The 15,870-nt window shown below is 42.0% G+C and overlaps 2 protein-coding genes across 2 annotated transcripts; both read left to right on the plus strand.

Moving 5' to 3' along the window:
• The first annotated feature begins 498 nt into the window (after window positions 1-498).
• Window positions 499-2,001, plus strand: gem (GTP binding protein overexpressed in skeletal muscle). The gene is made up of 4 exons (XM_076279558.1): window positions 499-829; window positions 982-1,058; window positions 1,360-1,552; window positions 1,742-2,001. The coding sequence occupies exons 1-4, from the start codon at window positions 499-501 to the stop codon at window positions 1,999-2,001; spliced, it is 861 nt and encodes a 286-aa protein (XP_076135673.1).
• A 2,828-nt stretch (window positions 2,002-4,829) lies between these two features.
• Window positions 4,830-14,026, plus strand: cdh17 (cadherin 17, LI cadherin (liver-intestine)). Its single transcript, XM_076279559.1, has 19 exons — window positions 4,830-4,884; window positions 5,208-5,254; window positions 5,895-5,990; window positions 6,098-6,232; window positions 6,702-6,837; window positions 6,974-7,129; window positions 7,529-7,687; window positions 8,945-9,141; window positions 9,364-9,492; window positions 9,651-9,798; window positions 9,897-10,112; window positions 10,610-10,686; window positions 11,413-11,604; window positions 11,707-11,951; window positions 12,091-12,221; window positions 12,527-12,757; window positions 13,188-13,298; window positions 13,483-13,596; window positions 13,713-14,026. Exons 2-19 carry the CDS (start codon window positions 5,213-5,215, stop codon window positions 13,793-13,795), a joined length of 2,598 nt encoding a protein of 865 aa, XP_076135674.1. The 5' UTR covers window positions 4,830-4,884; window positions 5,208-5,212; the 3' UTR covers window positions 13,796-14,026.
• The last annotated feature ends 1,844 nt before the right edge of the window (window positions 14,027-15,870 follow it).

Below are 15,870 nucleotides of genomic sequence, written 5' to 3' on the forward strand. Positions count from 1 at the left end.
ATAAACAAAAATAATGGGGTGTGTGCTGCGGATATTCCTTCCTATTTTTTTAAAGTTGTATAGCTCCAACATCCTAAGTTGGACGGAAGTATTTCGTTTACCTACTGGTCGCGCCACCAACAGATAGGCCTAAGATCTTTGACGTCAAGGAAACCCTCGCCTCGTTTAAATCCGTCTTATTATAGGCTATACTAACGGCAGTGCATGCCAGCCGTTAGAGAGAGAGAGAGAGAGAGAGCAGACGCTGTGAAGATTACCATGGGAAAAAGCAGGATCACTGAATGTTTGGGAACAGTCGTGACTGACACAACGACAACTTCAGAGGTGTCCTGAGCTGGCGAAGTCTGTTCCTGGAGTGGATTTCTTTTCATTTGCTCTATTCTATGGAATGACAGAGATCTCATTTAGATGCATTACTGGAAAAGCGTTGTTGTACCATACTGCGTTAATCAATAAGATTATTTCCCAATCAATTTAACCGAAAACGTTTCTTTCGCCATGGCTCTGCTAGCTAATATGCGGAGACATAGTTTGCGCATGCAACAGCAGCTTCATCGATGGAGTATCTGTGTACCGGACGGAAGTCACCTGCTGAATGATGGCCTACGACAATGCGAAGAGGCTGTTACGCGCGTAGGAACAGACGAAGACGAGAAGTACAGGGAGCGCTGGAGTTCAATGTCCACTGATTCTGGTATTTCGACAGAGTCAAGCACTCCAGCATTCACCGTGGTGATGCTTGGCGACCCGGGCGTGGGGAAAACGGCTCTCACGGGTATTTTTGCCGGTGCCACGGACAGTCTTGCTATTGAAAGTGAGATGTTTGTAGGTGAGTTTGCCTCTTTTTAAAATCTGTTGATAGATCAGTCAGTGAAAAAAAATGTTTTAGACACCTACTTACGCGTTTATGTAGCCTATGCGATTTGTTCTTTACAAACATTGGTTTAAACAGTGTGTAATACGTCTGTGCTTTGTTTGCAGAGGAGGTGTGTGAGAGAACAGTTCTAGTTGATGGAGAAAGTGCTACAGTGACACTGGTGGATTCATGCAATACTCTGGTAAGCATCCATCTACTAAATGTCACTACTCCGAAGCATAATATAAAGTGAATTACTGTCTTCATAAGACCTGAAATGTTTTAGAAAGTAAGTCATTCACAAATTTGACATACGCTTAGGCTACAGTCACATTTAAACTCAGATTAAGGTCTTCAATTTCCAAATAGTGATTACAATTGTGTGTATGTATATGTAGGCCTACGTGTATAGTATGTATGTATATACTTAGTTACTTACTTACTTAGTTAGTTACTTACTTATATATTTAGTTATATTTATTGTGTTTCTATTTGTGCTGCAGGAAGAAGCTGTGTCTGAAGTCTGCTCTGTGGATGCATTTCTGCTGGTGTACTCCATCACAGACCGTGCCTCCTTTGAGCGTGCCGCTGAGTTGCGCATCCAGATCCGACAGGCCGAGGCTTATGCCAACACACCCATCATTCTGGTTGGCAACAAGTGTGACTTGGTCCGACGCAGGGAGGTGCCCATCAGTGGTAAGTGAAAGCGATTATGAGCGACTTGTTTGTCTCCAGCCATATGACATACACAATTCCCCTTGCTAATATGCTGTTTTTTTTTTTCTCTTTTTGTGTGTTTGTGTGTGTGTGTGTGTGTGTGTGTGTGTGTGTGTGTGTGTGTGTGTGTGTGTGTGTTTGTTTGTTTGTTTGTGTGTGAATGTGCAGAGGCGCGTGTGTGTGCTGTAGTGTTTGACTGTAAACTGGTGGAGACGTCTGCCCTCATGCAGCACAATGTCTGGCTTCTGTTTGACGGCGTCATCAGACAACTGCGTCTCCGTGGCAATAGCAGTGATGGTCCCTCCCACCGGAAGGGGAGTGTTCCGGAGAGAGCTAAGCGCTTCATACACACACTCGCCGCCAAGAGAAACACACACGCCGCATACACACTCAAGTCCAAATCCTGCCATGACCTGTCAGTGCTCTAGACCCTGTGTGTGTGCGTGTGTGTGTGTGTGTGCGTGTGTGTGTGTGTGTGTGTGCGTGTGTGTGGGGATGTTTGCTTGTATAGTTACATAAAAGCATGTGTAATTCCAGCGTATCTGCATGTGTGTGTGTATGTTGCTGTATGTTGTGTCAAAGACTCCATTACATGCAGTCCATACAGACTACATTAGTGATAGGATAACCACCTGTCTTGAATTTCCATGACAGAGTGACCTTTGCACTTTCCTTAAGTTATCCTTTGAGGGTAGGACAGTGTGTCTCTGTGCATGAGATTTTTTTTTATAAAGTTGTATTTTTATCTAAAACGTTTCCTTTAAATGTGTACTGTCCCTTTTGGTTTAAAGCACTGCTTCCACCTGAAATAAAACATATTTTTCCTCACCTATTGTGTCTGCTTAAGCTTGTGTGCGTGTTATAAGTCTGAAATGATCAGTATTTAGCAGAGTATTGGGTAATTACAGATAAGTGGAGAACTACAAACACCTTACCTGCAGCCAGATTTAAGTCATTTCCAGGTTTATAACAGGAAAAAAACAGCCTGACCAGCTTAAGGTGGTTTGCTGGTTGACCAGCTTGTTTGACCACCCTATGATGGTTGACCAGCTAGCTAGAGGTTTACCCAGTTTACTGGTAACTGGTTTTGCTTGTCGTATCACATCAAGCTGGTCGTTTTAGTTGGTGTTGTCTACATTGCTGGTTTAACTGGCCATGCCAGCTTATGTTGGTCGTTCTAGCAAACCAGCGTGACTTACACCAACAATTTCAAGCTTGACAGGCTGGTCACCAGCATGACCATCTTAAACCAGCTGTATCCGACATGACAGGCTGGTCACACCAGCATGACCAGCTTCCTCAGTTGGTCACGCTAGCATGTCCACCTGGTGGCCCAACCAGCAAAGAGCTGGAAGAAAACCAGCAAAGACCAGCTGAAACCAGCTAGCATAAGCCGGTCTCTAGCTGTTTTTTTCAGCAGGGGGATCATATTTTCTTCTATTCCATTATAGTCTGCATAGCAGAACTAGAGAACTTTAACAAAGTATTTTATGCCATGCATAATCAGTAGACCATGACAGGACTTTGCTATCCTTGTTAATCAATAGAAATGGTTCAATATGGCTATCTGTGATAAAATAATATCTGAGTAGCCAATTTGTAACCCTGTTGGTGTGCAGATAGTAAGTATATGTGTGCCATTGTTAGGCTGTCGGGATCAAAGTGTAAAGTCTCCCAAGTCTTGCTGGGTTACTCAAGAGTTCCAAAAACACATCAGCTGCAGTCCAGAACAGCGCTCCAGAGAGCCTGCCTTCCACGGCCTAACCACTTCCTCAGTCACTCATGTGGAGACTGCATGCACACCATGACATACATCTTCCATACATATTCAGAAATGTTCATGTGCCTGGCATGGATGTGTGTGTGCTTGTGTCAGCAGGAAGTGAGCACACCCCTGGTTTATTCCATTGTAGCACATATCCCCTCCTACACAGTCAGAGAGGGCCGTTCTGTAGATAATCATTAGGTTCTATAAAAACAGTTAACGTTTGACAGGTGGAGGAAGGACAGAGTCTCAGTCACTGAGTCGGCAGGAGAGGAGAAGGTATGTTTCTGATTGGATCAGCCTCTATTGTTCTCTACTTCATATGCTCCATATCTTTCATTTCTCCTCATTCATCCTTTCCTAAAACGCTCTTTTGTAAACTTGTGTGCTTGTATGTGTCTAGGAGATACAAAGATTTTGTCGATTTTGAGACTGTAGGGCGTGGACTTGGCCTTGATTTGATGTACTTGCATTGTAAACCTGAATATTATGCATTTAGACCTCTGGATAAGTTTAATTAAGATTAATGTTGTTAAGAGGTTTTCTGGGTGCATATTTCAATATTTAGGTGTCTATGAGTGTGCTAGTGTGTTAATTTGAGTAAGTGAGCAGACAAAAAGATGAACTTGGTAGAGGTCATCTCTGCATTCTGTCCATTCGAGGCCTTCAGCAGCCTGAGGTCCTATCCACAGCTGTCTAGTTTCACCTTGTGTAGCACAGGTCTATTGAAGGTTAAATGACCACGCGATCAGACCCATTTAACCTGTCTTTCCTCAGTATGGCAAACTGGAAGAGAAAGTGAAGAGAACAGAGTGAGGGAAAGGGGAGGGTCAGAGAGAGAGAGAGAGAGAGGTTGCATGCTATCACAGACGGAAGGTTACTCATAGACAGAAAGAGACAAGGTGACATTGACACACCAGTGATCACATTCTTTCTCTTTCTCCTTTAAGGGTCAATGCCTTCCCTGTTTTATGGCTTAATCTCAGTAGATGTCACTGGACAAACCTGAGAGTTTTCTTTTAATCCAATCCTTTTAATAGCTGTGACCTTTTGGCTATCTGCCCATAACAGGTCGGTATATATATTTTAGAGTGAGGCTTGCAAGTTAGCATGTTAGCATCTCTTTAAGTGAGCGAGCAGTTTTCTTTGAAAAGTGGCCTTTCTTTTCCTTTGGCCTTGTGGTCTTAATCTGTGTGAATTGTTGCATATGCTTGTCTAGATACCTTTTTAACACAATCTTCAGAGATGAACTTCAGATAGCAATATTAACTCAGATATTTCTGATTTAATCAGGAGTGGGATCATTGTGACACAAGATAAAGAATGAGTAGATGACTACTGAGTCACCTCTAACTACCACTACCATCATTTCCTGATATTAACCAAGGTTTATTCAATGATTTTGCCAAATGTCTACAGATATGAGGTTGATACACAGGGGTGGGCTATACATGGAAATTCATTTATTTTATTCATTCTTCTTTATGATTAAAGCACAATCTGAATCTGATTCACTGGGCTATTGGAAACGGCAGCTAATACACAGGTGCGGTTAATGCTTTCTTTCTTTCTTTTTAATTAGTATAAAACACTGTCCCTCGGGTTATACACAATGTAGCTAATCCATGGGAAATTACAATGGCTGGTACAGTTTTATACTTCATCGTGACCCTGTGTCCTCTCTGAAATGTGTGTGTCAGTAGTTTCTCAGACACAAAAAAAAGTTTCTGGCACACCTTAGGTTAAACTGGTTTCGCTTCAAAGTCTGTCTGATCAGACAGCCTGTACACGATAACAATTATTAACTCTCTTTCTCTCTCTCTCTCTCTCACACACACACCACTTACTTACTCACTCTGTCTCTTTCAGGTGTGATGATGAAACATCTACTGCTGCTAGCCCTCCTCCTTAGCTCTGTGAGTTTATGCATTTCTTCATTGGTTTTGGAAGACATGAACTTAAAACAATGTGTTAAACTGGATAATGTGTTTGTATCAGTTATCTCTCGTCTGTCATACTTCATCCATTAAGAGTCATCATGTTCCCTTTGATTTCACAATCATCTATGGCGTTCCAGTCTTATTTCTTACTTTTCCTTTGTAACTGCATAATCAAGAGTTAATGCACTTGTAGGAACACAAGCATACAAATCATAAAATTCTGAACAGACAACACTGATAGCGTCAATGATCTTTATTCTAAAACAACATTATGCATGTTTGTCTAAGGTGTGTTTTAAGCAGCTGGTGTTTATGATGCAATTTATGGTTTATGGTCATGTGTATAAAAGCCTATCATTCCCATTGGCTGCATGGGCTCTACATTGTGTAGTTTTGTGCTTGGAGTTGTATATATTTCAGCATTTTACATTGATTAGCAAGCTAATCAGCAATGCCTTAGTGTTTGCTTGGGCATGTTGTTCGCTTTTCACTGTGCACACAAAATGCACTATCCTGATACAAAGGGTCACTGTAAAAATAAGCACTAATATGTACGTCTGCTATTTGTCATATATATCATGTCATATGTCACTCCCTGGCCAATCCTGTGCTGCAGAGTCATGGGATAGCTCTGGAGGACCTAAAGGGCCCACTGGAAAACAAGGCAATACTCGTCCCTGAAGCTACCACAGTTCCCTATCCCATCTACCAGGTGTGTGTGTTTTCAGAATGTGTATGTTCATAATGAGACAATCCCCTTGGCAATAGGGCAGTTCTGTGTGTGATTGAATAGTGTGTGATTTGTGTGTGTTTGTACAGTTTGTGTCAAAAGTAGAAGGTGTGACTGCATACAGAGTAAGCGGAGACCTGCAGGAAATCAGCATATCTGCAGACGGCTGGCTGTACCTCACAGAACAACTGGTCTGGTCCGACAAGGAAGCACACTCACTGCAGGTGACCACAGCAGACAGGGACAACAGATGTAAATTAGCCTTGTGGCTATAATCTGGCCCAATTACTGTATATATTGAGCATTGTCCCTGTCAAATAAACATACATAAATAAATAAAATATCCTAACCTAACTAAATGGACTGCATTTTGTGACTGATTTGGATGGTTGGATGGATTTTGTTCAGGCATTATCAATCAACCATTTGGATGGTTGATTGATAATGCCTGAACAAAACTAAATTGCAACAAAGTTCTTTCATTATGTTGTAATTTCAAACTGATAGCCATTACTTGTGAGGACTGGTCCTTTACATTAATTTAAAAAAAAAAAAACAGTGTTATATAAATATGTAAAATATATGGCTTTTTTTATTTTATTTGCTCATATCTATGAATGTGTGTGTGTGTGTGTGTGTGTGTGTGTGTGTGTGTGTGTGTGTGTGTGTGTGTGTGGTGTGTGTGTGTGAAAGATTGAGGCTCTTGCAGATGATGTGACAGTAGATGGACCATATGATGTAGTCCTGACAGTTGTGGACATAAATAACAATGCACCCACCTTTGAGCAAGATCAGTACGTAGGAGAGGTGATGGAGCACTCGACGGCAGGTACACACAGACATACATCACAGACCTTATACCACAGACGTCGCATGCTGCTTGAGCAACTGATTATTTTCTTTGTGTCTTCATGATATTGTGTGTGTGTGTGTGTGTGTGTGTGTATGTGTATGTGTGTATGCAGGCATGCCATTTGTGCGCGTGGTTGCATCTGATACTGATGACCCCAATACTGCCAACGCTGCCCTGAGGTACAGCATTATGAGAGTAATTCCAAGCACAACAGAAACCTTGTTCCAGATCGACCCACAGACAGGGGAGATCTCCACTACTGAAGATGGTAAGTGTGTGTGTGTCTGTGTGTGACTGTGTGTATCTATATGTGTGTGTAGGTGTGTGTGCCTGTGTGATCTTTCTTATGTGTAAAATGGGTAGAACATGGGTGTGTATGTTCATAGTGTATTATTCCACACTACAGCATAGATAATTGCATGTATACTCGTGGGCTTCTTAGGGCAGTTTCACTTCTTAGTGCAGTTTCACTGATAACTGAAGTCAACACTACAGTAACTGTCATTCCATTTTACTGCCATCAGTTGTTGTTTAAATACCTGTGTGTGTGTGTGTGTGTGTGTGTGTGTGTGTGTGTGTGTGTGTGTGTGTGTGTGTGTGTGTGTGTGTGTGTGTGTGTGTGTGTGTGTGTGTGTGTGTGTGTGTGTGTGTGTGTGTGTGTGTGTAGGTGCCAGGCTCCTTAAAGCACGTGCAGGGTTGAGATACGGTCGGGGTGAAGAACGTGGCAGCCGTGAAGTACTGGAGAAGAAGTTTAATGACTTCTGTTCGCCAGTTCATGATATTCCATATGAGCAAAACCCTTTCTTCAGTTGCGTTCTTAGAAGAGGTTAGTACAAATACACTGTCTCACTCATTGTCCTTCTGCTCATACATACAACCACTAAGGCCAGCCGTATGCAGGCACACACACAAGACTCCATTCAACTGCTCACTCCAGATTGCAAATTTTGCTCTCTGCTGCTATGCGCTAGCTGCAATTGGAACCCTGGGATTGGGATTAAGAGTGTGCGCTCATGAGACTGCAAGTGAGAGAGGGAGGGAGAAACGTGCCACGGGCCATAATGAAGTCCTCTCTAAAGCTGCTCCTACATTCTAATAGATGAGATAAAGATTGCAATCAGATTACAAGTAAGCCCCGCAAATGAGAGCTCACATTCTCTCACATTAACCAAATAGCGGAAGAATAAAGGAGTGTAGAGGTGTATTGTGGAAGGAGGGGATATCTTGGAAAATACAAAATGAAAGGAGAGTCAAAGGACATTATGGAAGAACATGGGTGTCATTTAACTGAAAAGAAAAGTATGGATCTACTCTAGAGGGGGCCTTTTGTACATGCCTTGAGGTGCAGCACAGTCAGTCTGGGCTGTTTCTTCTAGCATCCTCATGCCGCTCCTGAACATACTAGCTGCCATACAGATGCCATACAGAGACTAGCTGGATGCCATCTATTTCCTTATTGTGGCTGGTGAGGATTGGATTTCAATCCGGAAAGATGATTAGACATTCACCCATGCATTCATGTAGGCGGCCGTGTGGGACCCAGCTCCGAGGGCTTGACCCGGACGCTCACACCATCTGGGCAGGCCATCACTCAGTCACGCTCAGCCACACAGACCGCTGCAGAGCCTCACATGGCGGAGGAGCTGAGAGGATTTAGCTGCCATCTTTCAGCCCTGATGGAATGATGAATGTACACGCTTAACTTAGGCCAAATCCAAATGAAAGGACTTTGAAATGTGGTATTGACATATGGTGTATGCAGTTATAAATCTATAGAATACATAATGCATCTGTACCAGTGTAGGGAAACACGTTAGTGCTGTGGACACTTACAATCTAAAACACAGGGGAAAATATTATTGTGATGAAAACATCAATGAAAAGGTCATAAAATGAAACAGAACTCCCATCTGTCTGTCTATTTAGTAGTTGTTACTATAAATGGTAATTATCACCATTCTGTTTGTTAATGCTGTATTAAAACATGAAAGGATCCAAAGTGTTTGGCAACTATGGCTATGTATTTAATGTTTAAGATGTGACTTCATTTTCATTAATTGTTTATGCGTTTATTTATCTGAAGAGTCTCGGCAGGTGGGTGCTACGACTGACCCCGACTACACCTTGATAGTGATAGCAGAGGATATGGGGGGAGCACCAAATGCTCTGTCTGGCACCACACGGGTTAATGTGGTCATCCGTCAAAACCTGTGGGTAGCCCCTGCACCAATCACGATCACAGAGAATCTGAAAGGAGAATACCCCATGCTGATTGCCACGGTTAGTCACATCTGATACCTGAATACCTGAAATAAATCACAATTATTGTGTAATACTGTAGAACAGTCTAATTAATTATAAACAATAATCAATAAATAATCAATGATAGCCCTGACCATAGTCTCTCATATCTGAGCACAGGTTAGGTTAATTAATAGTTAGTTAGTTAGTTAAGCCTCTAGTAGTTAGTTAAGTTCTCTATTCTGTGTCTGTCCATTGCAGGTGACATCTAATGACCCTAATCCAATATACAGTTTGGGTCAGAAGGAGAGAACCAACTTTCCTTTCAGTATAAACCCTGATGGAGAAATCTATGTTACCGAGGCACTGGACCGTGAGGATAAAGACATGGTAATCATAACAGCATTTACCAGCACTTCACATAGCACACACACCTCTATGCACATGCATGTGTATCTGTATTTCGCTTTGGGAAATTGAGGAAAATTGCATACATCTATGTGTGTGTGTGTGTGTGTGTGTGTGTGTGTGTGTGTGTGTGTCTATAGTATGTGTTAGTGGTGTTTGCAAAGGATGACCAGGGTTTGGATTTGGAAAGGCCCATGGAGATCCATGTGACTGTGAAAGACGAGAATGACAATGCTCCAGAGTGTGGTGATATCAAGGAGTTTGAAGTGCAAGAGAATGAGCTCGTGGGTAAGGACAGCGAGCACTCTCACACACCATCGACAGATTCTTAGTCCAGTGATGGCTGTAACCATGGGTGCGTGTGTGCTTGTGTTTGTGTTTGGTAGGAAGTGTAGTGGGTCGTTTGTTGGCCCATGATGCTGATGACGAGAACACACTAAATGCCTTGCTGACCTACACGCTGCTGAGTCAGACCCCCGCTACAGCCATGTTTTCTCTCGATGGCCTCACTGGTGACATTAAAGTGGCCAAGGTTGGATTCCGGCGGTCAGTCACCCCTGAGTACACCCTCACCCTCTCTCTCAGTGATGGAGGAACACCAGGTACACACACTTACGACAGCTCACCTAATGTATACACACACACACACATTTTACACGTACACATCTAATTCATTCTTAGAGTCACATTTTGTAAATGTTTATGTTCATTATTATTCATTACTAAATTAATTCTGTTTAGTTTATTACTAATACTGTTTTTTTTATTTAGGTTATATGAGTTTACCTTACCTGTTTACCTGTTCATTTTAATGTTAATGTAATGTTTATCGATGTTATTGTATGAAAAAAATGCCTGCTAAGAACTATTAACATAAACATAAACGTAGTCACAAACACACACGTCTACAAACTCATTAGTCATCATCATAGTAGCCTACATCATCATCATAGTAGTCTACATTACACACACTCATTTTGAATAGTGATATAATGTTGTAGCTAATGTTGTACACAGTTACGTTCAGACTCTTTCATTTGGTGTGTCCGAGGGAGTTCCTCCAGTTTTAAGTCTAAATTGTCTCTTTCTGTCTGACCAGCCAAGACTGTACAGTGCCAGATCAGTGTGAAGGTCATTGACATCAATAATGAGCTCCCCTTGTTTGAGAAAAATAATGTAAGTGTATCTAACCCTTCAGTATGCTGCATCCATTTTTACACACTGAAGTTGATTCTTTATGTACATGTAACAAATGTAGGAAGTGAGAGTGGGACCATCTATATCTATATCTATATATTTAAGCAATGTCTAGAAAACCATACCTAGAGATTGACATGGTTTTATTTCAGTTAGCCTATTAGCTGGTTTGATTTGCACTGAGCTCAATGAGTGAAAATAAAACCATGCCAATCTCTAGGTATGTGATGATGTGGGGCTATTTTAATTCTAAAGGCCAAGGGAACTTTATCAGGATGCATAGTATCCTGGATCCATGAAATAACTGGCCTGTAAAAATAAAAATCTGCCTGCCTCTATGGGAATTTAACATAGGGGTGCCAATACTTATGACCCCTGTATTTTAAGGAAGAACATTTATTTATTTATAATAGATTATTCATTCACAAAGAAAATTGGTGTCCTTAAAGGTTGGATATTTCCCCATTTTTTTACTTAAGGCATTAAGATCAATTTCCAAAAGATTTTTTTTTATATATTCCTCTTTTTAGTCAACTTTAGCAGAGGTGCCAATAATTCTGGAGGGTACTGTATATATATATTTATACAACAATTGGGTTCTATGGACCTGAATGATATTGCATATGTCTTTTCTGAAGTCATGTAGGACTCAAGCGTATGTGTTTAGTTTGTTTGCTCTTGTCCCTGCATTTCTCTCTGGAGCAGTATGGGAAGATTAGCGTGTCAGAGAACACCGAGCTTGGCACTGAGCTGCTGACCGTCAAGGCAACCGATGCTGATGACCCTGGCACAGGGAGCTCCAAGGTGGAGTACACCATTGCAGAGGGCGATCCTAATGGAGTCTTCACCATTGTCATCGATGAAGCCACAGGAGAGGGAAAGCTCACCATTGCCAAGGTAACGGGCAGATAGGACCAAAAGGCCCAATGAGGGTCCCAAGGGTCTTAGAGTCAGATGTTGTCCCAGAGGTCAACTACATTTCTCTTTCTCTCTCTTTAGCCTCTGGACTTTGAAGAGCACCGCACCTACACGCTCCAGATTCACGCTCGAAATCCTGAGCCCCTGGTCAAAGGGATGGACTATGGCGCAGAGTCCACAGCGGTGGTCACAGTGGATGTCGACAATGTGGATGAGGCACCTGTGTTCGACCAGGAGTTGCTGCGTGTGAGTGTCCCAGAGAACCTGACCGTGGGAGCCACGGTCCTGGATATCAAGGCCCACGACCCAGAAGGAAAGGAGATCATGTGAGCAACTCTCAGAATACAAACAATGAATAATAAATTCAACACTGTGTGTGTGTATGTGTGTGTGTGTGTGTCTGTGGTGTTTGATGCATGTTTACCTGTTGAGTGTGTGATGACTTCATGTGTTTGCGTGGGTCAGATTTAAGCTGGAGGGAGATGAGAGAGGCTGGTTTGAGATCGACTCAGCCACAGGGCAACTGAAGACCAAGGCAGCTCTAGACTATGAGGAGGTTCAGGATCTCACTTTGATGGTCATCACCTATGAAAAGGGTACGCCACGGAAGCTCCCATCTGTCTCGCGCTCTGCTGCCCCACACATCTGTCCCTGTCTACCCCACACATCTGTATACCCCACACATCTGTCCCTGTCTACACCACACATGTGCTGATTAGGCAGCACATTTATCTTAATCAAAAAAGAAAGCAGATTATTGGCCATTATAGGATCTTGTCTGATATGATAGTTTATTTAGATTTTTTTAAAGAGTGCATTGGTGACATACTAAATGCTGGTGATGGGCTGAGAGTGCATGGCTGGTGAAGGGTCTGATTGGCGTGTCCTTTGTCCTTTGCAGATGCTCCAGACATGAAGACCGAGAAGGAAGTGGCTATCCGTCTGGTGGATGTAAACGATAACGTGCCCAAAATGGTGGTGACCCAGACCTTCGTTTGCGTCAAGGACCACAAGACACCGCTGGTCATTAAGGCGGAGGACAGAGATGCTGACCCCTTCGGCGCCCCCTTCACGTTCAGCCTTGGCACCAAGAACAAGCGCTCACCCAACTGGGAGGTCACGCAAGTGGACGGTGAGGCTCTGGGTTTAGGCTGCCCTCTGCAGGACACGAGGCCTCCGTCAGTCCACACAGCCTGTTAGCAGAATTAAAGGGATAGATAGTTAGACAGACAGACTGTATTGTCTGTCCCAAACAGTGACAGAAAAGCTTCTTTGACAAGGCTCAGAATTCACATTTAAAACATGCAAACACACAAAAAGGGACTGTTAGAAACAGCATCTGACTGACAATGGGATGAGGTTCAACAGGATATCAGAAGAACATCTGGTTCTGAACCCAAATTCTCCCAAATTCCAGTTTATATCCCACTTCATATTCCCATTAGTCTTGCATCTAAGGACTTCCTGCCCAAGTACTTCCTCTTTCACCTTCCAGGCTGGTGAACTGAATGTACTGTATGATGTGTGATGTTTCTGTGTGGTCTGTCTGTTATGTTTCTTAGGAACCTCTGCCCACCTGACCCTAAAGAAGGTCCCTCCTGCCGACCAGACATTTGGCGTGCCTATAAACATCAAAGACAATGCTGGAATGGGGATTACACACACATTTGAAGGTGAGCATAGATATGCACACACACACACACACACACACACATACACACGTACACAGAGACAGTGTACACACATAGAAAAGATATCAGCATACATGCATTCATTCATGCACAGCACACATTCACAGCGTTGGATTGTCTTGTGTTCTGTTTGATATGTGTGTCTCCTTCACTCCCTCCACGACAGTGAACGTGTGCAACTGTACCGAGTTCGGGTCATGTTTCATTGAGCCCCTCAAGCTTCCAAGACTTTCTGTGGCGGAGACCGTTGGTATCCTGGGAGGAGTCCTTGGCTTCATTGGTAAGGAAGCAAACAAAACACTTCATATACCAGCAATACCTCGAAAGCGTCTCCATTTTGTGGGTTTTTCGATCATTCAGTGGTTTATGTCAATGCAATCTATTTTTTCTCCACAGTTATCGTGTTGATTATCGCCATAAAAAAATCTAAGAAGAAGAGCAAAAAGATAAATGAAGGCGAGGACGAAGGCATGATGTAGACATACTCACATACACACATACATACACATACACACACACACACACACACACACACACACAAAGAGAGTGTGAGAGAGAGAATGTTATTCCTGATTTATTTCATTAACAAAACTCAGGAATTCAATGGTCAAGCTCAACAGGCTATTGTGTAGTTCACTGTAGAAAGAAACTCCCTATACTTTTTACTTTATTCCTTTCTAGAGGAGTGTTCAAATTAACTGTCCAGTGTTCATATTCTCGTGAATAGCCCAAGCATCTCCAAAGGGTTTCTAGCTTGCATCTTCTACATTGAATACTTGGACAATTTTGTATATCAATTTCACAAATAAAGATGTGGGGAAAAATGTGAAAAATGCTTCATTGTTGTGAATTAGGGAGATTATTAGATGTTATCTGACCATATAGAGAAGAACAGACTTCTTATGTTGAGGTTGTTAGATTAAAGATTATGCAGATTGAGACAGCACTTTAGGCTGTTGGGACCTTCAGACCACCAGGATCACAAGAGAGCCGCAGCCTGCTGAGAGCATGTGGAATAACCTTGGAACAGTTGTGTTGTGTTGGACATCATGCTGCAGGGCTGACAATACTGGGCCTTTTAGATGTAACATCTTATGACTTTAGAATATTCTTTATAAAGAGTGAAATACTGTGCATATAGCAGGTAAGCGTGTTTTTTTAAGTAACCGTACTCTGTCTTCATGCGTACATCTATACTACAAGTAAGAATTGTGGATTTTCACAATGAAAATGACTGCAAAAGATTTAAAAGATGAATACACGTCCATAAGACTGACTTTGTGATTATTTGTCATGCTTGTAATATAAAAAATACAACCAATTTTCCTGTCCTATTGATTTAATGTTGTCTAACAGTATTTTCTTCCTCTAAATAGCCAGAGATTAAATGTATGGGACCTTTAACTAGAAATGTGCCAATAAGTCAATATCCTTTAATTGGTCCTCATTCCTCAACCTCCAGAGATGTTTGGTGCTTCTTATCAACATTAGTATGTAGACATTACGAGCCCTTACTTATACGGTGGGCAAAGAGCAAAGTGATTTAGTGAGCATAGTGTGTTACTTAGTGTGTGGGGGCACTACCCATCAATGATTGCTTAAGGTCTTGTCTCTTGCCCAAATGGGTCTCTATCCTACTTGTAAATTATACAAAAACTGTTAGAGGCTTCCTACACACTCAAAAATTGATGAAAGTGTCCCATGAACCCCGTCATTTGAACAGAGCTGATGATAACATGTCATTATGTGAAAGTATCCAATGAATTGTACTGTAATCGAAAAATCGAATTGTAATCGAAAATAGTCATTTTTTCATATCCACGAAATTATGTCCTTTGTACAGGCTTGCTACAGCCATTATTGTATAGGACTAGCTTGCTGCAGCCAGAATCATATCATAGCATCATTCATGTCATATCATAGCATAGTGTTTTGCTTCAACCTTAATATCTTAATGTCTTTCTTTAATTGTTGAGGAATTGTTTAGAATGAACCAATACCTCCAATATATAATTCCAAGTTCAGCATTTCCTGATATCATGACAATTACCATCTTCCAAGAACACCTTAGATCAACATCTCACCATCAGATGGTTGTTTAATATTCTGAACACGGAGGATTAACCAACCTAACCGGTCTCATTCTTATGGAGTCATGGGACATGGGCAAGACAAATTAGACACAAGAGTCATGGTCAGCATGTCATTGTTTGAGGTGGGACATCCTCAAAAGGATCTCAGAAGAAAAACAACCACTATGACCCTTCAGGAACTTGTTTCACTTGCATATCAGACACATGAAAAAAAGAATGGCACATGTCCTTTGCAACTAGAAGGACTGGATAAAACGCGTTGAAAACGGTCTCCACTGATAAATATCACACTTGCTAACTGGGAAATGAGGTTCTATGTCCAAAATCCTGAACAACCCTTTAAGGGCTCTGGACATGTCCAATGCTCTGGAGTGCATTTGACTGTAACAGTGCCCTCTTTAGGTTAGTGGTGGGATAACAGCAGAACACAATCTGCTCTGCATCTCTTCCTGCTGCTGCTC

Source organism: Alosa pseudoharengus, unplaced genomic scaffold (assembly GCF_046254945.1).
Source record: "Alosa pseudoharengus isolate Yale_2024_CS ecotype anadromous, Long Island Sound unplaced genomic scaffold, YU_APseudo_1.1 YU_APseudo_1.1_scf_12, whole genome shotgun sequence".
Classification (NCBI taxonomy): Eukaryota; Metazoa; Chordata; class Actinopteri; order Clupeiformes; family Clupeidae; genus Alosa; species Alosa pseudoharengus.